General features: G+C 50.3%; 1 protein-coding gene across 4 annotated transcripts in view; it reads left to right on the forward strand.

The window, feature by feature from the left end:
* The window catches only part of PPP1R12B (protein phosphatase 1 regulatory subunit 12B), a 130,396-nt gene that overhangs the window by 101,927 nt on the left and 6,438 nt on the right, over positions 1-22,031 (forward strand). For 3 of the 4 annotated variants that reach the window (XM_082296127.1, XM_082296129.1, XM_082296130.1), the window contains 6 exons: positions 12,068-12,084; positions 12,561-12,708; positions 13,763-13,867; positions 14,135-14,188; positions 15,548-15,598; positions 21,322-21,502. In XM_082296127.1, the coding sequence (XP_082152253.1) occupies positions 12,068-12,084; positions 12,561-12,708; positions 13,763-13,867; positions 14,135-14,188; positions 15,548-15,598; positions 21,322-21,456 (510 nt within the window). In that variant the 3' untranslated portion in view covers positions 21,457-21,502. The remainder of the gene's footprint in view (positions 1-12,067; positions 12,085-12,560; positions 12,709-13,762; positions 13,868-14,134; positions 14,189-15,547; positions 15,599-21,321; positions 21,503-22,031) is intronic. The other variant, XM_082296128.1, reaches the window with a different exon arrangement.

The raw sequence follows: 22,031 nt of genomic DNA on the forward strand, positions 1-22,031 counted from the left end.
GAAGGGTGAGAGTGAAGTCAAGGACTGACTTTTTTTTTTTTTTTTTTTTTTTTTAATTTTGTTTTTATTCCTGCTGCTGCTAGGCCAGTCATTTTTTCATAGGATGTACCATGTAGTTTGTGATTAGGCTTATTCATCTGTTTGTTGTGGTACTTTGTAACCCTTGTGCTTCTCCACGGGATATTGGTTAGGTGGGAAAACAAAAGTTAAGGAGAATGCATGCTCCCAACTTACTGCAGAGATTCCAGTTGCAGCTTTTCTGTTGTTTCCCACCTCTTTGTCAAACCTTCCCCTTTTTTATAAACTGCTCCTTCTTGATTTGTTAGCTGATATTTTTTGCTGTAAAAAAGACCATCAAAAAATTGTCATTGATGTGTGTGGGCTGCTGGTTCAGTAGTGGCTGCATCTGTGTGGCTGCCATCACTTAGAATCCCAGAGTGGTTTGGGTTGGAAGAAATCGTAAAACTTATCTCACTCCACCCCCTGCCACGGGCAGGAACACCTTCCACTAGCCCAGGTTGCTCCAAGCCCCATCCAACCTGGCCTTGGACACTTCCAGGGATCCAGGGGCAGCCACAGCTTCTCTGGGCACCCTGTGCCAGGGCCTCCCCACCCTCAGCCAAAAATTCCTTCCCAATATTCCATCTAACCCTGCCCTCCAGCAGTGGGAAGCCATTCCCCCTTGTCCTGTCCCTCCAGGCCCTTGTCCCCAGTCCCTCTCCAGCTCTCTTGGGGCCCCTTTAGGCCCTGGAAGGGGCTCTGAGGTCTCCCTGGATCCTCCTCTTCTCCAGGTGAACACCCCCAGCTCTCCCAGCCTGGCTCCAGAGCAGAGGGGGTCCCGCCCTCGGAGCAGCTCCGTGGCCTCCCCTGGACTCGCTGCAGCAGCTCCAGGTCCTTCCCGTGCTGGAACCCAGGGCTGGAGGCAGCTCTGCAGGTGGGGGCTCAGCTGAGGGGGCACAGGGGCAGAATCCCCCCCTGCCCTGCTGCCCACGCTGGGGGCTCAGCCCAGCACACGGGGGGGTTCTGGGCTGCCAGAGCACGTGGCCGGGGCACGCTGAGCTTCTCAGCCACCAGCACCCCCACGTCCTTCTCGCCAGGGCTGCTCTCAGTTCATTCTCTACCCAGCCCAGTTGTGAAGTAGCCACTTCATAGTTGTTACTCACTCCTCAAGAGATTCTGTATGATTCTCAATGTTCTGTCCATGCTCATGGTTTCGCTGCAAGGCTCTTTCTCTCTGATGTTAGATCGCTCCCTCGTTCAGCTGCCTTCAGAGCACGTAACCTGAGCTTTCCAGCTGAATTTTTATCAGGAAGGGCTCAGCAATAAAGCTCCAAGTGTACGCAGCAGTCTGCACTGATTTATTTTATTCTGCCGTTCATTGGAGCATCTGAAGGAGCCGTGCTGGGTGAAATATGGGATGCAGGAGCATCACCTTTTATGGGTCTTATGTTTTCACCAAGTCACTTGATAGTAATACTTGTGTATAAAAAGCAGCAGTTCCCAAATCACCATCTCTGTTAACGAGCCCCCACATGGAGCCCATGGTGCTCTGAGCAGTGCTCTGAGCACTGATTACCATGGCAGCAAATGCACCCAGGCTGGCTACGGTCGTGTGCACACATACGTGGGGACAGCAAAGCGAATCTTACAGCAGAAAGAAAAGCTAATGCACAGGAATGTGAGTGGCTGAGCTGCAGGTGCTCAGCATGCAAATCACACTAACAGGGTTGGTGTTAATGTATAAGTGATCACAGAATCACAGAATCCCAGAAGGGTTTGGTTGGAAGGGACCTTAAAGCTCATCTCATCCCACCCCCACCATGGGCAGGGATACCTTCCACTAGCCCAGGTTGTTCCAAGCCCTGTCCAAACTGGCTTTGGATGCTTCCAGGGATGGGGCAGGAAGAATTTCTTCCTTATATCTGATCTAAATCTTTCCTCTCTTACTTTAAAACTGTCCCTGCACTTGTCCTGTCACTTGCCGATGTAAAAAGTCAATGTCCCAGAGTGCTGGGAGGTCATTAGAAATGCCTGATAGGATTACAGCCTTCCTTGAGTTTGGAATATAAATGTGTCAGATGATCAGTTTTTGCTCTGTGATGTTTTTGCAGCAGGTTCCATTCATTTCAGATATTCCTTGGTCACAGCTTTATTCTCACATGGGGTTTTCCTCTATGAATCATTTAACTTGCTGTGCTGCCACTGCCAGTGTGTTAGAGAATAAAAAGTGTTATGAAAATATTTCTCCAGGAACCTTTATCTTCCTGGGTTTCCGTTTAGTGGCTTGGACCCATTTGGTTGTGATAAAAGCGATGCTGCATAAGTTGAAACAGGATCAAATAAGTTGTCTCATGACAGTTTCCATCTAATTTCTGGATTGCTGACTAGTTACACAGTGTTTGTGGAAATGATTCCCTTCTCTCCCAGCAGCCAACAAGAAATGTGGAATACTGAAACTTGAACTTTCAGGCAATTAACCTTCGTCTGTGTTCTCCAGCACCCTGCTTTGTTTATCCCTGGTTATTCCTCAAGCATCATGTTTCTCAGATGGGTATTGGGATGAAATCCTTCTACATTGTTTGTCCTTGGGGGTTTTTTTGAGTTTTTCTCTGCACATGTCTATATCTGGAAGCATATCGGGAACTTCTGGTCATTCCCAGGGCACCACCCATGAGATGTTCCCTGCTGTGACTCAGTAGCCAGACGATGCTCCTGCATCTGGATGTATAAACAACACGGGTCAGGGCATGTGCTGTGACCTGTGGGGTGAATGGCTTCTGTTCCTGAGGCTGAAGTTCCTTCAGCTCTCCTCCCTCCAGAGCAACAGAATTGATCCAAGCCAAAGCTGGAGCAGGGAGGCTGTTAACTATTAAAGGCTCTGAGTGGTCATGGATGATTTGGAGAGGATCTGATGTAACACTACGGCCTCATTTAAAGCTCCCGTTTGACCCTCAGCTGCCTGGTCAGAGGTGTTGCCTTTGGAGAAGCTGGGTAAGCACTTGGAGAGCAATCCCTTGGGATAGCTCAGCCTTAAAACCTCATTGCAGGAGGTCACAAGGTCAGGGGCAACTTTAGGTTCCACCAGAGCAGGGAATCAGCTGGGACTGTAAAAGGGGTGAAGGGAGGAGGAGAAAGAAGATACCCTTAATTTGGGTCAGTTCGTGGTACAGCCACAAAACCAGGGACAGAGAGGGGGGAAGTGCTGCAGGATGGGAATGAGCAGCCACAGGGGTGATGGGGAGAGTGGGAGGAACCTCTGGGAGCAGCAAACCACTTCAGCCTGCTGAGCTGGAAACCAGTGTCTGCTTCCCTGCAGGAGCCCATGAGAGTTCTGTTTTTCATAAAATAAACACAAGCCCATCAAAAATAGGGCTGGAAGAGAGACAGAGCCTGGTTCATCCATTTCCCTGTGTACTGGCAGCTCTACTTGGGCTACTCATGGGAGGTGGTGCATAGAATCATAGGATCATGGAACCATTAAGGTTGGAAAAGCCCTCTGAGATCACTGAGTCCAAACATTAACCCAGCACTGCTGGGTGGGGATCATTCCCTTCTCCCAGGTAACAAGCAACAGGACAAGAGGAAATGACCTCAAGTTGCCCCAGGGAAGGTTCAGGCTGGATACTGGGGAAAACTTCTTCCCTGAAAAGGTGTCAGGCCCTGGCACAGCCACCCAGGGCAGAGGTGGAGTCACCATCCCTGGGAGTGTTTGAAACACATGTGGATGTGGCACCTGGGGGCATGAATTAGTGGTGAACATGGCAGTGCTGGGGGAATGGTTGGGCTGATGGTCTTAGAGGGCTTTTCCAGTCTTCACAGTTCTGTGATTCCATGATTCCAGTCTCACTGCCATGTGCTGCCTGTGCCCACAGTGCTGTTGTGGGAATGTGGCTGCTGGCTCAGGAGGTGTTCACTGGATTTTGGAGTGAACTTTATGCTGAAAAGTTGCCGGGTTGGCTGTTGGCAGCTCTCACCCTCACTGGTGGCTCAAGAGGTATTTAAGTCCCTGATGAAACACCTGAGAACATCCTGCCAGAGCTTTTGCAGGGCAGGGAAGGGGTTCCTGCAGACCTGTGGCATTCTCATCTGGAAGAAATTTAGGAGCAGAAATCTTTTCTTCTCATGTCACTTGGCTGCTCAGTTTTTATTTCCTCATGTCTGGAGAGTTTTGTCTAAGATCACGTCTCTTTGCAAAATTAAATTTTTCACCAATAAAATTTGATCCCTTAGAAAAGAAGGAAAAAAGAGCAACAAACCCTGGGTCTCAGAATTATGGCCTTTCTTAAATTAAAATACTCTCCAGCCTGATGTTTTACATGGCGAGTTTTATCCCCAAGAGACAATGGGAATAAACTGCAGCTGCTGGAAAGCCCATGGGCCGTGGGAGGGTTGTGGAGCACTGAGCCACAGGCTGGCCATGGCACACATGGCACAGACCAGCATCCAACTGTAGCTTGTTTGGGATGGCAGGAGATGTGGCCATCAGTCCCTCACAGCCCTGGGTGTTTGTTTCTGATTAAATACGTGCTGTTTGTACTGAAAACGATGGGATCTGCTGCAGCCAGCTGCCAAAGCCACTATTCCATCTTGGAGAAGCTTTTAATATTATGCTTCAGTAATAGCAGTTTTTCTTAAGCAAAATTTATTGATTTATAGTTTGAGAAAACATATTTTGCATCAGGCTTTGGGGAGTTAGAGGTTACATGGAGGTGGTTTGGCTGCACTGGATTATTAATCATATCCATGGGATTTTGGAACCCTTGCATTTGCACAATTGCAGGCTCGAGCTGGAAGCAGCACATCGATCACACCGGTGGAGCTAATGGGATGCTACACAAACCACAGCTCTCAGGTCAGAGGAGCAGCGTTCTGAGGGAGGCAATGACCTCAAAATAACTCCCAAAAGCAGAGTTCAGCCAGACCTTTGAGTTCTGCACCCACTGAAAAACTAAACTTGATCCCAGCCATTCCTGACTGGAATGATAAATGCGGCTGGAGGGGAACACTGACCTGAATTGTACCCACTAGGGATGGTCTGAGGTGTCCCAGGCAGCCTCCTCCTGGCTTTTCTTCCTTCCAGCTTAGCTCTGGCTGCGCCTGCTCCTGGAGGATCCCTGCCCTCAGCAGCACCCTGCTCTGCCCTGGCATGGCCTCGCCTCGAGTCCGGGGGGCAGGTTTGGGCACCTCAATATAAGAAGGATCTGAAGCTATTGGAGAGTGTCCAAAGGAGGGACACAGAAATAGGGAAGAGTCTGGAGGGGCCACACGGGGAGGCACTTGGTCTGTTCAGCCTGATGGAGCCTGAGGTCAGACCCCACTGGGAGCTGCAGCTCCTCACGGGGGACAGCTCCGATTTCTGCTCTCTGTGAGCAGGGACAGGACCCAGTGTAACAGCTGGAGCTGGGCCAGGGCAGGGTCAGGCTGGAGAGCAGGGAAAGGTTCTTCCCCCAGAGGGTGCTGGGCACTGCCCAGGCTCCCCAGGGAATGAATGGGCACAGCCCCGAGGCTGCCAGAGCTCCAGGAGCGTTTGGCCAAGGCTCTCCAGGATGCCCAGGGTGGGATTGTTGGGGTGTCTGTGCAGGGCCACGAGGTGGGCTCGATCCTCATGGATCCCTTCCAGCTCAGGACATTCCATGCTCCTGAGAGGGAGAGGTTGTCCTTTGGAACACACGTCAGCCTGGCCCAACACTGGAGCTCATGTAGGAGCAGCCGAGCTACGTAACTGCAGGAACGTAGTGGCTTTTGCTTATAAAAGGGAAAGAACACCAAAACCAGATGGCTTTATTTTATATTTAATTTCTAAAATAAACATGGCTCATCAAGAGGATATTTGCCAGCACAAGAATAAAATTGAGGGGTTTCTAAAATGTCCCCTGTTCCTTAAAGGAGGGCAGAGCTGGAGCTGTGCCCATTGGTCTCATTACATGGTGGTTAATTAATCATAGGCATTGATCAGGATTTCTGAGACAAAATACACCAAAATAAATTCCTTGACAACTCCCTTAAAATAGTTTACACTGTCCTGAGATTGGCCAGTTGGAGATAAAGAAGCATAAAATGTTCCCAAAGCATCTGATTTTTTATCTATTTTTTTTCTTTGTTTTTTTTTTCTTTTTTCTTGAAAAAAATGTAAATAGTAGGGAATTGTGCCTTCACTGGCTCCAACCTCAGCCACAGAACGCAAGTGGAAGCAATTAGGGCAGTTTCTGCCTTGGCACGAGCAGCGGCCAATCCCCCTTTTGGCACTGCAGTTCAGGGCTGCATTTTATTGAAACCTTCCATGAGGAATTTGGTTTTGATTATTCATCACTGAGCTCCCAACAGCTGCAAAATTTTCTGAGTTTTTAAGGGAAGGCTCCTGCCCTTCACAGTCTGTTTTTACAATCAGCCCTGGATGGTATTCCTGGCACAAGGCAGCATCCCAGCACTCTGGATGGGTGGAGCCAGTACCCAGCTATGTGTTTTCCCTGAGACTGACCAATGTCAGCACCCTGAGAATCTCTGGAAGTGTCCAAGGCCAGGTTGGACGGGGCTTGGAGCAACCTGGGCTAGTGGAAGGTGTCCCTGCCCATGGCAGGGAATGGAACTGGATGAGCTTTGAAAGTCCCTTCCAACCCAAACCATCCTGTGATGCCACAGTTCTGTGGTGCTCTTTGCCCTTTTTCTTGGGTCCCATCTCAGATCCTGATGTTTTCCCAGCTCACCTGGGTTGGATCATCTCTGAGCTGGCAAAATGGGCTGAACCCCTTCAGTGTCCTCCACCACCCCAGCACTACCTGGACGTGCTGCCCACCGTGAGATGGACAGGAGGGAAGGTGATGGGATCCCTCTGGTGAGAGCTCTAAGAGTGGAGAATTACCAGAAGCTTGTGACTAAGGCTGCAAGTGCTCCGTACTTTTTAGTTTTCCTTTAGAAGTCACCCCCTTGGGTGTCTGGGCAGCAGCGCTGGGGCTCAGCTCGGCTGCTGTGCTGGATTCCGAATCAGGACAGCCCCGCATCTTCCCCCCAGCCCAACCCCTGCAGTGCTCTGACCCTGTTTAGATTATGGAAGGATAATTTCACAACTTGATGCTTCCCTGGCTCTTGATGTTTCTAGTTGAATTTTGATCCCAGGGGAAATAAAGGAATCTGGGCAAAACTGCAGTGCTGCTCCACATTTGCCACGGAAATAAAAAAGCCTTGAGTGCGTTTGTTGATGATGACTGGAGTGGATACAGCAGTTTTCTCAGCACCCCCTTTCAAACCCTAAAAGTTTCCTTCAGGAAAGTCAGGAAGGAAAAGACCCTTCTTGCACCAGCTCAGTCAAGTGCACGTATGATGCCTCAGCTCTTCATTCCCTCTGTTCATTCCCAACTTCTCTTCCTGGCAATGAAGGAAGAGTTTTGTCCTTCACCTTCTCATTCTGACCTTGGAATTTCCAGCTCTGGGATGGCATCTCTGAGCAAACAACCTCCTTTGTCACTTCCATGGGCAGTGCAGGGAGCCAGCCAGTGCTGCTGGAATTCCAGTGAATATTTCGTGGCTGTTTGAGAGGACAGGGCAGTGCAGGCAGGGCCAGCGGGGGCTGCACTGATGGAGCAGCTGGAAGCACATGGAGAGGGTTCCAAATGTGCCGTGGTCACAGGGCAGAACTGAGCTGGAAGGAAGCTGTTTTCTGCTGAAACTACATCTCCAGTGGGACATCCCAGTGGCCTCTGAAGATGTTTGTCTCTCTTTGAACAAATGGCAGGGATGTCTCAGTTAAGCACCTACTGCAGTGCTTCATAGAATGGTGGAATCACGGAGTCACTAAGGTTGGAAAAGCCCTCTAAGATCATTGAGTCCAAGCACTGCCCCATCACTGCCATGTTCACCACTAACCCATGTCCCCTGGTGCCACATCCACATGTTTTTTAAACACTTCCAGGGATGGTGACTCCACCACTGCCCTGGGCAGCTCTGCCAGGGCCTGACCACCCCTTCAGGGAAGAAATTTTCCCCAGTATCCAACCTGAACCTCCCCTGGCATAACTTGAGGCCATTTCCTCTCCTCCTGTCCCTGTTCCCTGCGAGCAGAGCCCAACACCCCCCAGCTGCCCCCTCCTGTCAGGGAGTTGTGCAGAGCCACAAGGTCCCCCCTGAGCTCCTTTTCTCCAGGCTGAGCCCCTTTCCAGCTCCCTCACCTGCTCCTTGTGCTCCAGACTCTTCCCCAGTTTCATTGTTCTTCTCTTAGAGGGCTTTTCCAACCTTAATGGTGCTGTGATTCCGTGATTCCAGGTTACTGCAGGGTGGCTCTGCTCAGTGCTGGCAGCAGCAGGAATGATGCAGATCCTCCCCTCTCATCTGGCACTTTGCTTCTCTGTAAACACACAGAGACAGTCACTGTCTGAACCAATCCATCTCAGCATCCATCTGTTGGAAAGTTGTAAATATAATAAGCCTGGGGGATTTCCCCCTTTTTTGCTGTGTATGTTTAAAGTGATTGCTTTCTTACCCCACCCTTTGTGGAAGCATGTCCCTGGTCTCTCTTCATGTGGAAATTCTCATTTCTTTGAAGGAAAAACAAGGACAGTAGTGCTTTTTCCTCTTGCTGCAAGTGCCCAGGCTGGCTCGGGGACCTGCCTGGGTTCGTTGCCTGGTTCCCATGTCACCTTGCCCAGCCACGTGGTGTTTCCCAGCACTGTTCAAATCCATTAGCAGGTGCATTTGCTGAAGTAAATTCAGGCTTGCTAAGGAGTGGATTACTTGCCCAGATGTTTGTCATCATAGCAAAAATCGTCACTGAAGGGGATTAGCATGAAGTGCACAAATAACTTTCAACAACAGCCTTGTTAATCACTGTAATTCCCTTCTCTGGCTCTTCAGGGGAGCTTGGGTCATTGGGCCAGGATTCAAAAGGAGCTGTCAGGCTGCGGAGAGGTTTAAGAAACAAATGTTGAAAGCTCATCTAACAAAGCACTGTGGAGAGATCAGCGTGTGTGTGGCTGAAAACGGGAAATCCTTTGTAGTATCCTAGAATCCCAGACTGGTTTGGGTGGGAAGGGACCATCACAGCTCATCCAATCCCACCCCTGCCGTGGACAGGGACACCTTCCACTAGCCCAGGTTGCTCCAAGTCTCATCCAACCTGGCCTTGAACATTTCCAGGGATCCAGGGGCAGCCACAGTTTCTCTGGGCACCCTGTGCCAGGGCCTCCCCACCTTCACAGGGAAGAATTTCTCCCCAATATCCCATCTATCCCTGCCCTCCAGCAGTGGGAAGCCATTCCCCCTTGTCCCATCAGTCCATCCCTTGTCCCCAGTCCCTCTCCAGCTCTCCTGGGACCCTTTTAGGCACTGGAAGGCTCCAAGGTTTCTCCAGAACCTTCTCTTCTCCCGGTGAACACCCCCAGCTCTCCCAGCTTGGCTTCAGGGCAGAGGGGCTCCAGAGCAGCTCTGTGGCCTCCTCTGGACTCACTCCAGCAGCTCCAGGTCCTTCCCATGCTGGAACCCAGGGCTGGAGGCAGCTCTGCAGGTGGGGTCTCAGCTGAGCGGGGCACAGGGGCAGGATCTCCCCCTGCCCTGCATGAGCCCAGGATGTGCTTGGATTTGTGGTCTGTCTTTCTAACAACAGCCCTGTGCCAGAGACCAGCTGTACAGAAAGTGTCCCAACCTGCTGCCTTCAGGTTTCATACAGAGCATGGCCCAAGCCACAGCTGTTTGGACAAGAGGGCTGTGTCCCGGTCATGACATCAGGCAGTTGCTGGGCATTGAGTCACATGAAATGCTTCCCAGACAGCATCCAACGTGGCTTGTGGAGGTGCAGCAGGGCTTAGCCATGGTGGAAATGCATCTGCTGTCTTCCTTGGGAGGTTTCTCTTTTGTAAGATGAAAAGAGAAGAGAGATTTTATTAGAGCAAGTAAAATAACACCAGGGTGGACCCACTGCCATGGCTCTGCGCCCATGCCTGCACCAGGATGGCCTCCTGGAGCTTTGGTTGGCACTAGACCTGCCCAAGAGCCTGGCTGAGGGTGGCCCTGTGGGCACAGCTGGAGGGAGAATGTGCTAATTCACAGCAGGGTTTGTTTGTCCTTTTGATCCCTGCAAGCAGCAGCTTTGTCTGAGCATCTGGTCCATCCGCGGGGCTCCACGTGCCAGGTCCCGTCGGTTCATTTATCTGGTGCTGGTCAGCTCGCAGCACAGCATGTCAGAGCTGTGCTGCAGAGCCCACGCACTGCAGACTCCCTGGGGACCCTCCCATCCTGAATCAGGATGCAAGATGAGGGTCACATTAGGGCAGGATGAATTAAAATCTCAGTAGCCAGGTGCAGGTAATAGGTGGCCGTGTCCTGGCAAGCAGCAGGCAGGGCTGGGCACAGGGCAGGATGCTCTGGCACCTGCCCCTGTGCTCCTCAGGCTTTGAGTGGAGAGGTGGCTGGGTCACTTGTCCACCCTCCTCCTCCGTGTAATGGGTGACATAACTCCTCTCTCCATGGGGTACTCACAGATCCCTGCCCAGGAGCAGGGGCATTGTCTGGGTGCCAGGCTGGAGCGGGAGGTCTGAAGTGCCAGACAGGCAGCAGATCTGCCTCCCAGCAAGGCGTTAGCACTGGATTTACTGGTGTAGCTGACAGCACAAGCAGCTCAATCATGTCTGGGCACTAAAAGCCTGACCCCTCATCTGCTCTGTGATGTCCTTTGTGTTGACTCTATTAAAAAGAGCATGGGGAATTGGCTGGAAGTGCCTGTGGGAGGTTTGTGCTCACTCAGAACAATGATGCTATTGATAAACCAGCAGAGGAATATTGGGCTCAACTTCCAGTTCAAGGGACCGTAAAGAGTTGGAAAGTACCTGGAATTTGAGTAAATGTCAGACAGAAACCTTGTGGAGGAGGTGACTGTCAGTGTGGCATGTCCTGGGGGACAGTGCTGCTGTCACCACTGGATTTATGCAATTGTAGGAAGGAACTGTTCGATCCAGAAAACTTTATTGAAATGGTGGTTTACCACATCCAGCCTCTGTAGGATATTCATAGAATCATGGAATTATTAAGTTGGAAAAGCCCTCTAAGATCATTGAGCCCAAACATTCCCCCAGCATTGCCATGTTCACCACTAACCCATGTCCCCTGGTATTACATCTACACATTTTTGAACATTTCTGGGATGGTGACTACACCACTGCCCTGGGCAGCTCTGCCAGGGCCTGACCACCCTTTAAAGAAGAAATTTTCCCCAGTATCCAACCTGAGCCTCCCCTGGCCCAGCCTGAGGCCGTTCCCTCTCCTCCTGTCCCCGTTCCCTGGCAGCAGAGCCCGACCCCCCCCCCGGCTGCCCCCTCCTGTCAGGGACTTGTGCAGAGCCACAAGGTCCCCCCTGAGCCTCCTTTTCTCCAGGCTGGATCCCCCCAGCTCCCTCAGCTGCTCCTGCTGCTCCAGACTCTTCCCCAGCTTCATTGTTCTTCTCTGGACACACTCCAGCCTCTCAATGTCCAAAGGCAGCGTGAGGACAGCACAGTAGAGGTTTGGATGTTGATGGGGAAAGAAGAACCCAACACAGGCTTCATCCACCCTGGTGTAAGGGTCTTCTCCCTCCCTCCTGCAGCTGCTGTTGTGTCTCTCTGTGCCATGGTGAAGCTTTTCTCCTTGGGGAGGTACTTGCTCATGGAGAGAAGAGTGTGATTTTCTCAAGTTTAGCACAACCACTGGGAGATCCCTGTGTCTGTTATTCTCCCTCACCCACATCACACACAGCACAGTGATCGAAGTCAGGAAGAATAACTTCACTGGAAAAGGGGAACAATAGATTAGTTTGGATTCCAGGGAAGGAATTTCAATTCTGGAAATGAGGATTTGAACAGCAAGGTTCAGGATTTCTTAGGTGGGCGAAATAAATGCTTTGGAGGAGCTGAAGCAGTTGAAGATTCAGGCAGAGATTGGAGATTCTCAGTTTGAGCTGGGAAATCTCTGTGTAGCCTGGCATGAGCTGGGTGCTGGTATCTGAGGCAGGAAATCGCTGCTGCCTGGAAGCTCTGCAGTTTTTGAATTGAACCTTTAATTCTCCCCATTATTAATTACCTTTTTCTTTTTTTTTTTTTTTTCTTTTCAGCATGAAAGACTTTCCAGGTAAGAATTTTCTTTTTTTAGTTTTTTTTTCTGTTTAATGTTTATTGGCAGCATGTTTTTGTATGGCTTTGAGGGTTCCTTGTGCTTCAAATCCAGCCTGCTACTGGCTGTGTGATCCTTTCCTGAGCTCAGCTGTGGCTCCAGTTTGCTTCTGTTCTTTACTCCCCAAATTATTTACCTCATTGCCCTCTTAGAAACGGAGCTCGTTCCCACCATGGAGATGAGAGGTTCGTGGGAAGTCACTGCCCATGGGGGGCTGGGCTGGTACCCTGGGGATTTTTTCCAGTTGTTGTAGTGGTGGTGACTGCTGGGTTTTGGGCAGCAGTCCCCAAGGCTGAGTGGAGGGTACTCCCACACACCCCAGAGCCCCTGCTCAGCTGGGTCTGCCACGGCCTCCAGTCCCAACCAGCTGGGCCCTGTGCTGGCTGTTCCAAGTTCCCACAGCTCCACAGTGCTGGGTCTTCCTCCTGTTTCAGGTTGGAAGCAGCTACGAACCCCACCACGAGTGACTCGTCCTACAGCGACCGTGCCTCCAGCCGCTCCAGTGCCTACAGCCGCAGGGAGAACCGGCTCGCCGCCCTCAGCAGCCGGGCAGAGGAGGAGAGCAACAAGGACTATAAGAAAGTAGGGGTTTTTAAATGTATTATTGTCACTGTGATGCCTTTTTGGGACTACCTGAAAACAGAGGCTAGACAAAATTAAGAGAATAAAAAGCAGTTGTATTTATTGAAGGGCCTTCGGGTACATTTAGGGCAGTCAAAGCCCCCAGGGACTACACCCAAAAATGGACGATGGGGTCACAGGTTTTTCATACTTTTATGAGTTTGGTCCATTTGCATATCGGGGGTTAATCCTCCAATTACCTCTCAAGTAATGAAGCCACTTACCCCAAGTTTGCTCCCCCCCAGCTCACTTTTGTTTACATTTCTCAGGGCTTGAGGCAGTGAGGTGTCCTTGTGTTTCAGGCCTAGAGAGGGGTCATTTTGTCTGACCAAAATGGGAGAACAGCAGCTAGCACTGTATATGGAGTTTAGAGTTATACACTAAAGAATTGCAGGATTACAAATATATGAAAAGTATAAAAGCTAAAATCCAAGCACATCATCTGCACACACCACAGAACCTGCCTGTTGCTGCAGAAACCGGCCCCAAGAAACAGTGGGAAGAAAGAGAAGATGTTTATTTTCATTTTCTCTGTTTCAAAGAATCCAGTGATTTGGATTGGAAGGGGCCTTAAAGCTCATCCCATTCCACCCCCTGCCATGGCAGGGACACCTTCCACTGTCCCAGGTTGCTCCAAGCCCCGTCCAACCTGGCCTTGGACACTTCCAGGCATGGGACAGCCACAGCTTCTCTGGGCACCCTGTGCCAGGGCATCACCATCCTGTGAGTAAAGAATTACCTAAATTAAAACCATCCCTTTTTTTGCCTCTTGGCTGTTTTTAAACTCCCTACAAAATTCAACAGCAGTTTTCTTATTTCTTATTCATGAATTATGAAAACATAAGTAAAGCATCCAAGTTGGTTTTGTTTTCCCTTCTCATCTCCTGATGTGTGGGAGCAAAGTGAACCCCTCAGCTCAGTGCTGAGGGCACACGTCTGCTCAGAGCAGCAAGGGGGAATGGGGTTAATTAACCAGGAGCAGCCTGGTTAATTGAGCTCTTGGTTTGCGTTTCAGTTATACGAGAGCGCCCTGTCTGAAAATCAAAAGCTGAAGTCAAAGCTGCAAGAAGCCCAGCTTGAGCTGGCTGATATCAAAGCAAAGTTGGAAAAAGCAGCCCAGGTAAGGGAAAATCCAGGTCCTGACTGGAAAAAACTGAGCACTGGCTGTGACAAACCAACACTTGTTCCAGGATGGGAAAGGGAGGGGAGCTCCTGGGAGGGTGTTCTTGGGAGGGAGGGTGCCATGGAGGAGACAGAAATAAGCAAGTAATTTTGTAAATCAACTTGTGGCATCCCAAGCAAGAACATCTGTGGGCTGTCTTGGCCTTTGTGCAGCACTCTGTGAGTGCTCTTGGGTTTAATCACTTTCTATTTTTAATTTCCATAGCAGAAACAGGAGAAAACTTCTGACCGGTCCAGCATGCTGGAGATGGAGAAGAGGGTACGTGTCTCTGCTTTCTTCTGAGTCACAGCCTGTTCCTTGCGTTGCTGTGCAGGGCACTCATTTCTAGAAGGAAAGCGTTAATTAAGAGATAAGTTGTATTTTTGCCTTGAGGGGCAGTGCACAGTGATAATTGTGTTCTGACCTTTCCAGGGCCTGAGACTCTGCTGCTCTCTTTGCACATCAGCTTTGTTCTGATTCCTCTCTTTCATTTTAAGCAGCTGCAGACCAATGGATTGTATCACACTGAGGGATTGTTGGTCCATTTTGCTTTAAAACATTCTCGATCCTTACAGATAAAGACTGGTTTGAGGTGGTGGAGGAACAAGGAAAAATCCTGGAAGGGCTGCTCCCAGTTCCTTCATCCCCCAGCCTGGGTTGATACCAAGGATTGCCCCAACCCAGGGACAGGACCTTGAACTTGGCCTTGTTGAAGTCAGGGCAACATCCTGCATAACTTCTGTTGAATTAGGATCACAACAGCCACAAATACAGGATCCTGAGAATTAGAAAGTAAAAATGTGTCCAGCTGTTCTCAGTGAAGATGCATTAACTGTTTCCAGGATGGTTCATGCATTTTGCACTGATGAATCCCTGGATGAACCGTGCTGTGGGCAAAAAGTGAACTCATCATCCACAGCACACTCGGAAGCTGCCTTTTCCTCACTCTCCTGGCCTCATAGCTCCTTGCATAGGGCAAAGGAGCAGGGCAGAGAGTGTAAATCCTGTTCTTGATTCATGTTTCCCCCTTCCCACTTCTCAGGGCATGTCCCTGGAGCAGTTTGAGCCCCTTCGTGTTGGGAAAGTCACTGAAGGAGTCCAGATCTGCCCTCCTTGGCACGGGCTTAGCTGAGGCCGCTCACATGGCAGAGTCTAATCCTCCCTTCTCAAAATGCACCGAAAGCAGTCAGCTTTGCAGCCCTGGATTATCTGGGAGAAACAGGATTTCCAGGCAGGGAATTTCCTTGTTCTGTTTCCTATTTGAGTGGCTCAGTGACTTTTCTCATTGCCACTTTTAGTGGAGTATAAATCCATGGCTTCACCTACAGAGCTCAAAATCACATCATATCAGCAGCTCCTGAGAAGTGGGATCACTGAAAATGGGGGAGAATTTCATTAGGGGTATGAATAGAGCTTGGGATCTGCCCAAACAGGCCCAGCACGTATCCCTGCTGGTTTGCCAGCTGCCCTGTCCCATCTGATCAGCTCCTGGTTGTAACTTCTGCCTTGCTTTGGGGTGCTCTTCAGGGAATGCTGCTACAGAAACACAAGACACTTGTTTTTCTTTAAAAGAAAACATACTGTAAATTTTTCTTCTAAATCCATGTGACCCTCTTTGTTATGAATCCTTGTAAACAGGAGAAGCGAGCCCTGGAGCGGAAACTCTCTGAAATGGAGGAGGAAATGAAGGTAAGAAATAATCTTCACTGTGTCTATGCCATTTTTATGCTTTGTATTCATGTCTTTGGGGATTGCCACCCAGGAGGAGGATGTTAAAGGTGTCATGGGGAAGGATCTCATTTTCCTTTCTGCAGTCAGAACTTGCTTTAATGGCCCTGTTCTCCAAACATGAAATGCTAATAAACTGTCCTGTTCTCATTCATCTGATTGCTCCTATGTTTGATTTGTTCTGCTGTTTGATCCGAGAATGGTGAAAGCTGTTCTCCTTAAATGCCTTCCCAAACTAACCTTTTGTGGCATCGCTGAGTTCCAGTGTGCTGACCCCCTGTGCTCTGACTAGTCTGCAGCCCAAGTTAAGCCACTGAGGTTCTCTCCGGATGGGTAAGAAGACAAAGCTGGCTTTTGAGCTCACGCACACTGGCCACAGATAAAACACAGAGTGGTTGTGTTCCTATACTCCCTTCCCAAAGCATGTCTGTCACTGGGAGGCCACGGCAGCCTGGGATAATTCCAGCAAAGAGGAATTTGCTTCCTGGTGGGATGTGCAGCATGGCTTGCTGTCACAAGCCATGGCCACTGGTGCTCCGGCGCGTTCTCACTCCCATGGCGTGGCTTCAAGGACGGTTCTGCGCGTGAGGGGAGCCCTGCAGAGCCGAGGCAGCGTCGGGCTGCCCACACGGCCCTGAAGCCTCACCCTGGTTCGGCAGCGCTGCGTCACCTTACGCTGTATTTCAGTGCTCGTGGTCACAGAATGAGTGTCCCCTTGGCTCTGCCCCTGCTTTCCTTCCCTTTGAACATGAGCAGGTTCAAGCTGCTCTCAGGAGGAAGGGCCTACCTGAGAGCTCTCCTGGCACCGTGTTCCTGCCACCCTGGAGGAGGTTCCAACTCTGTTTCTATTTGAAGGTCCATGTTTCTACCAAGCACATAGCTTTGAAAGGACCATTGGCTTGTGCTGCATCTTCTGCTGCAATAAGTAGCACAATGATGTGGTGGATTCTTGCTGTAAAGGCTCTTGTTGTCTCAGAGAGGAGAAAATAAGTGTGGATGTGTGAGCCAGGAGGCGAAGGAGAAAGGACTGAATATGTCTAAATTCCAAACCCTTTGTTCAGTGAGCAGGTAGGAACCTTTAACTGCACAGAGACTTTTGTGTAATTACAGAATTGGGGTCTTCAAGAGGAATACAGGCATGAGCAGTTTGTGTTGGTCCGTCAGCTCTGCAGATCACTGCAAATCCGCAACTTCAGCCCGTGGAGTAAGAAGACAAGGTGGTGGCCTCTAGTGGCCCGAGTTTGGAAACATACTGCTCTGGGAAGCAGTTAAAGAGGGAAGTTGCCTGAGGGACTGCTGGACACAGCCTCTGGTTCAGGTATTCTGGAGCTACAGAGCCATGGAAGCCAAGGTGGTGCAGAAGGAGAAGCACTGCTGGAGATTGGACACATTCTCACACTGCCTCGAGAGACATGAGCTGAAAGAACCTCTGGTCCAGCTGAAAATGAGCTTCAGGTCCTCAAGAGTGGTGCTGACTCTGCTCTCTGCCCTGTTCTTGCTGCATCGAACAACCAAAGTGGTCAAATTTGTTAGTAGAACAAATAGACAAGAAATTGGAAAATCTCTCTTCTGAGATGCTACTACATTTTCACTGTTTTTTGCAAAACCTCAAGCATGTGGTGAGTACCTGAGGGCACTGTGACATGTCTTGTTTGACAGTCACTCACAAAAAAGGAGTATAAAATCTCTGAAGAAAGAAGCATTGAATTGGACCTTTCCAAAAGGAAACTTGTGTCCACTTTCATCATGCCTTGAAGTGGGAGTATCAGCCCTGCTGTGTTTGCCTGGAGTGAGATAACCTCTGCAGAGCATCCCTGTTAGTCCCTAGTGTGGGAGTGGAGCCAGGAAAGAATCTAATAATTCTGGTCCTGCTCCTTGAGCTGCCTGAGTAGGTGTTGTGCAGAGTCAGGAGGAATAAGTAAGGAATTGTGAAGGAAAATGCAAATACACCAATTTCCTTTAATGTGGAGAGTGGCAAGTAGAAACAACCAGACCTGTCAGGTGATTAGGTCTCAGGTAGTTTTTGGGAATTCTTCCCACTAGTGTTTGAATCCAGCAAGACTCATGTCCAGCTGTTGGATCCAGGGGTGTCTGTGTCCAGCTGTGCACATCACATCCTGGCCAGGGCTGTCCTCTCCTTGCAGCTGACTTCTGAGGAAGAGGAGGCAGAGATGACAGAAATCTTTGTACTTCAGGCTGTGTTTGAGGGAATGAGCTTTTGTCTGTCTGGAGTGTGACCCCTGCTACCAAAGCCATAGAGAAGTGAAGAGGAGCAAGACAGGCTTGGTAACCTCAAGAACTTTGGTGGCAGAGCTGCTCCCCAGAGCTGCTCCTCAGACCTGCTCTTGCAAAGGTGACAGAGAAGTGCAGCATTTCCCTGAGTGACTGCACAATTTGACTGGAGATCCAGAACCTTGGCTGAGACGGGAGAAAGAAAATTAGCATTTGCACTGAGCTGAATTCAATGCCAAGTGCCCGAGGTCCCAACTTCACACAGCAACTGTTCTTGAAGGTCACAGGAGCTCCTTTATTCCATAGCAGTGCTGCAGCTCCTGGCCTCAGCCATCGTGCAGGCTCTGGGCATTTTTATTTAGTGTTGCAGGCACAAAATCCGTTAATTGAAGGCAGGTAGAGAGAACTGAGTAACCTGCTTTTGCTAAGCCAAGTATCAAGCAGAGTGATAAGCAATCACAGCGGTATCATCCAGATCCTGCTCTTTGCCCTTGGCTTCAGTCCCAGCTTCCCAGCCTTTGCTGGATTTGGTGCATAAACAGGAGCCTGGCCTACCTGCAGCACATACACGTTTTTATATAAATGATCCTTTCTGTGGGCTGTGCAGCGTGTGGAGGCTGAGCGATGGCTGGTGGGACCATGCTGAGGTTCCGTGCTGTGCTGGTGTGGAAAAACAGAGGTGGTCTCTGAAATAATCACAGTCCTTTCCACCTCATGTGGCACGATGCCCCTCCTATATATGTTAGATGCTTTCTGCCAGCTGTGAGCCCTGTGATAAAACAGAGGATCTTTATTATCTGTGTATCATAAAATCGTGGAATATCTTGAATTGAAAGGGACGCACAGTCCAACCCCTGGCCCCGCACAGACACCCCAACAATCCCATCCTGGGCATCCCTGAGAGCCTTGGCCAAATGCTCCTGGAGCTCTGGCAGCCTCGGGCACATGCCCATTCCCTGGGGAGCCTGTTCAGAGTCCCACCACCCTCTGGGGAAGAACCTTTCCCTGATATCCAGCCTAAACCTCCCCTGGCTCAGCTCCAGCCCTTCCCTGGGGTCCTGTCTCTGCTCACAGAGAGCAGAGATTGAAGCTGCCCCTTGGGAGGAGCTGCAGCCCCCAGTGAGGTCTGACCTCAGGCTCCTCTTCTCCAGGGTGAACAGACCAAGTGTCCTCAACTGGTTTTGGCACCATCAGAAGAAGTGACTATTCCAGTACAGCCATCTTCCAGCAGCTCCTGGTGTGATGTATCACAGGACAGCCATACCATGTCCGTCTGTCCTCACTGAGCACAGTGGCAGCCAGCAAAGCTTAGTCGGGTGAAGGGATGGATGGATGGATGGATGGATGGATGGATGGATGGATGGATAGGGTGTGGTGAGCAGGGATCTCGCTGCTGAGGTGCCACTGCAGCTTTCCTGAGGTTTGTTGGCTGTAGCTCTGTCTTGGGATCTGTTATTTTTCCAGTGTCAGAATTGCATTGGTGTGTCCAAGGAGCTGCTCTGTCAGTTTGATGATCTCAGGAGCTCAAACCCCATCCTTAGCAGGCTCCCTGCCCTCCTGCCTTGCTTCCCTTGGTTTTGCAAAGCTTTTCAAAGAGGTGTCTTCATTCCTTCGTGGAGAGTAAAGGTGGTGCTTTTGGGCAGCTAGGAATGGAGCTGATGGTTGGGGGTTTACAAAGTACTTCAGTTTCATACAGGAATGAGCACTTGGACAAAATGTCCTGGGGTGCAGCAGGCTCCTTGCCAGCTGCAGCCAGCTCTGGGTGATCAAAGAATCCCAGACTGGTTTGAGTTGGAAGATGCCCTTCTTGTTCCACCCCCTGCCATGGCAGGGACACCTTCCACTGTCCCAGGTTGTTCCAAGCCCCGTCCAATCTGGCCTTGGACACTTCCAGGGATGGGATGGCCACGGCTTCTCTGGGCAACTTGAATAGTGCAGATTGGGTGGACAGTCATTGTCTTTGTGCCACAGTAGATTTATTCATGGTGCTCCTTGTTCAGGACAGACGGCACCTCCCTTTGAGTGCTTTCTGCTAATGAAATGGCAGAAAGGAACCCCCTTCCCCGTAGACCCTTCCCTCTGTCTTCTTCTGCCACTGCGAGCTCACAAGAGGACATGGGGAAGAATGTGGTGCTTTGTGGGACTGCTTTGCTTTGGGACTGGGATTTTGTCACTTAAACTTACAACTGTTCTTGTGGATGTTTCCTGCCTGCCCCTGCCCAGTGTTGGGGCTCCCTCCATCACTCAGGATGGGTTCTTGCTCAGGAGGGGTTCTTCTTCTTGTGGCCCAGCTGCCCAACCTCTCAAGAGGAAGGAGGGGCAGGGATGCCACTCAGGAAGCAACTCCACAGCTCTCGGCATCTCCTGGCACCCACAGTGGTGTAAATGTCCAGCACATTAATTCACTTTGGCATTACTGGGAACAGTGTCATCCTTGTGGCACTGGGATGTCTGCCTGGCTTGTATCATCTCCCTGTTCTGCTTCCTCATGGCTTTTCTGTTCCTTGCCTCCCATTGCTGCTGTACCTGTGCAAGCCCCAGTTTGTACCTGTGCCCAGTTTGTACCTATGCAAGCCCCAGTTTGTACCTGTGCCCAGTCTGTACTTGTGCAAGCCCCAGTTTGTACCCATGTCCACTTTGTTTCTGTGCAAGCCCCAGTGTGGGGCTCGATCTCTGCCCTGTCCTGTGCTCCCCATTGCCTTTGTCTCCAGGAATTTCCTTCTGGCACATCCCCACTGTGGGAGATGATCTCATTCAGACTTCTCTTCCTAAAATGAGCAGTTTAAGGTTCAGACTTGTCCCCTCTGAGGGTCAGAGATAAATTGAGCCCTGTGACAGAGAAGAGTTGAATCTGGGCAGGGATGAGAAACCCCCCCAGACCCCAGAGGTTTTGGCAGGACTGAGCCTGGGCAGACCCAGGAGCATCACTCAGGGATGAGGGACACAAGCAGACACAGTACGTGTCTCAGTGATCTGCTGTGGGATAGTGACACTTCAGGTGCTTCAGTCTGTGCCTTGAGGATTTCCCAGGAAGCTCTGATTGCTCTTTGCTCCACACAGCTGCTTTGGCTTTTAGAAATACACGAAGAAAAGGAGTTTTTAAGAAATTCTCTGTTCCCAGCAGTGCTTTCAGAGCCTGTGTAGGTGGTAAGTCACTTGTGATAGGTCTCCCAGCAGTTCCCAAGTCCCAGGGCTGTCTGGGTAAACTAGAATATAATCCTGCTTTGTGGTGGGAAATCCCTGTATTTGACCTTTTTTAAGGCTTTGGGGGCCTCTGGAGAAAGGGCTGATTCCCAAAATATCCGTGGTGTGTTGTCAGGCTTTCCCTATCCAGCACTCACTGCTATTAATTTCTTCTACTTTTTTCTTTCACTAAACTCCCATTTCTGTGCCCATTCATTTCCATGATGTTCTCTCTGTATTTCTCTGTCCGCTCCTCTCACTCTCTGCAGAATCTCCACCAGCTCAAACAGATTCACACTCTGAGGCAGATGAATGAGCAACTGCTGGCTGAGAACAGGGCTCTGACCCGGGTTGTAGCCAGACTTTCTCTGCCCGCCAAGCCCTCCGAATCAGAGGAGCTGTAGCTGCTTTCCCTCCGGCTCATCTTGCCTCCCTCTTCCACTCTTCCAGGCAGGTCTCCGCTCCCTGGCCGGGCTCTTGCCGCTCACCTCCTTGCTCTCCAGGGTGTCTGGTGAAGCTTGTGGCTCAAAAGCTTGTGGCAAAGGATCTCTGAATTCCAAGAGCATGGTGGTGCTGCTGCCACGGCAGGGCTTTGCTGGAGCTCTGCTCACCCTGCTGGCTCTCGCTCTGCTTGGCAGATGCTGCTGCCCTTGCCAGCTTAGCATTGGGGAATGGCTTCGGGGTGGCTTGGCAGTGCCAGCAGCTCCTTGCCTGGTACTTTGCCTTGAAACAGACCCACAGAATGGTTTGGGTTGGAAGAGGTGTTAAAGTTCATCTCGTTCCACCCCCTGCCGTGGGCAGGGACACCTTCCACTAGCCCAGGTTGTTCCAAGCTGGCCTTGAACACTTGATAATTGGTGGTTTATGCTACATATCTGCTTCTAATAGAATTCTTTTTAATTGGACTTAGTTCAGGGAGAATCTGGCACTCAGCAAATCAGATTATCCAAAGTCAGGATGACCAATGTCGGAAATCTTC

The sequence above is a fragment of the Coloeus monedula genome (genome assembly GCF_965178545.1).
Source record: "Coloeus monedula genome assembly, chromosome: 23".
In the NCBI taxonomy this organism is placed as follows: domain Eukaryota; kingdom Metazoa; phylum Chordata; class Aves; order Passeriformes; family Corvidae; genus Coloeus; species Coloeus monedula.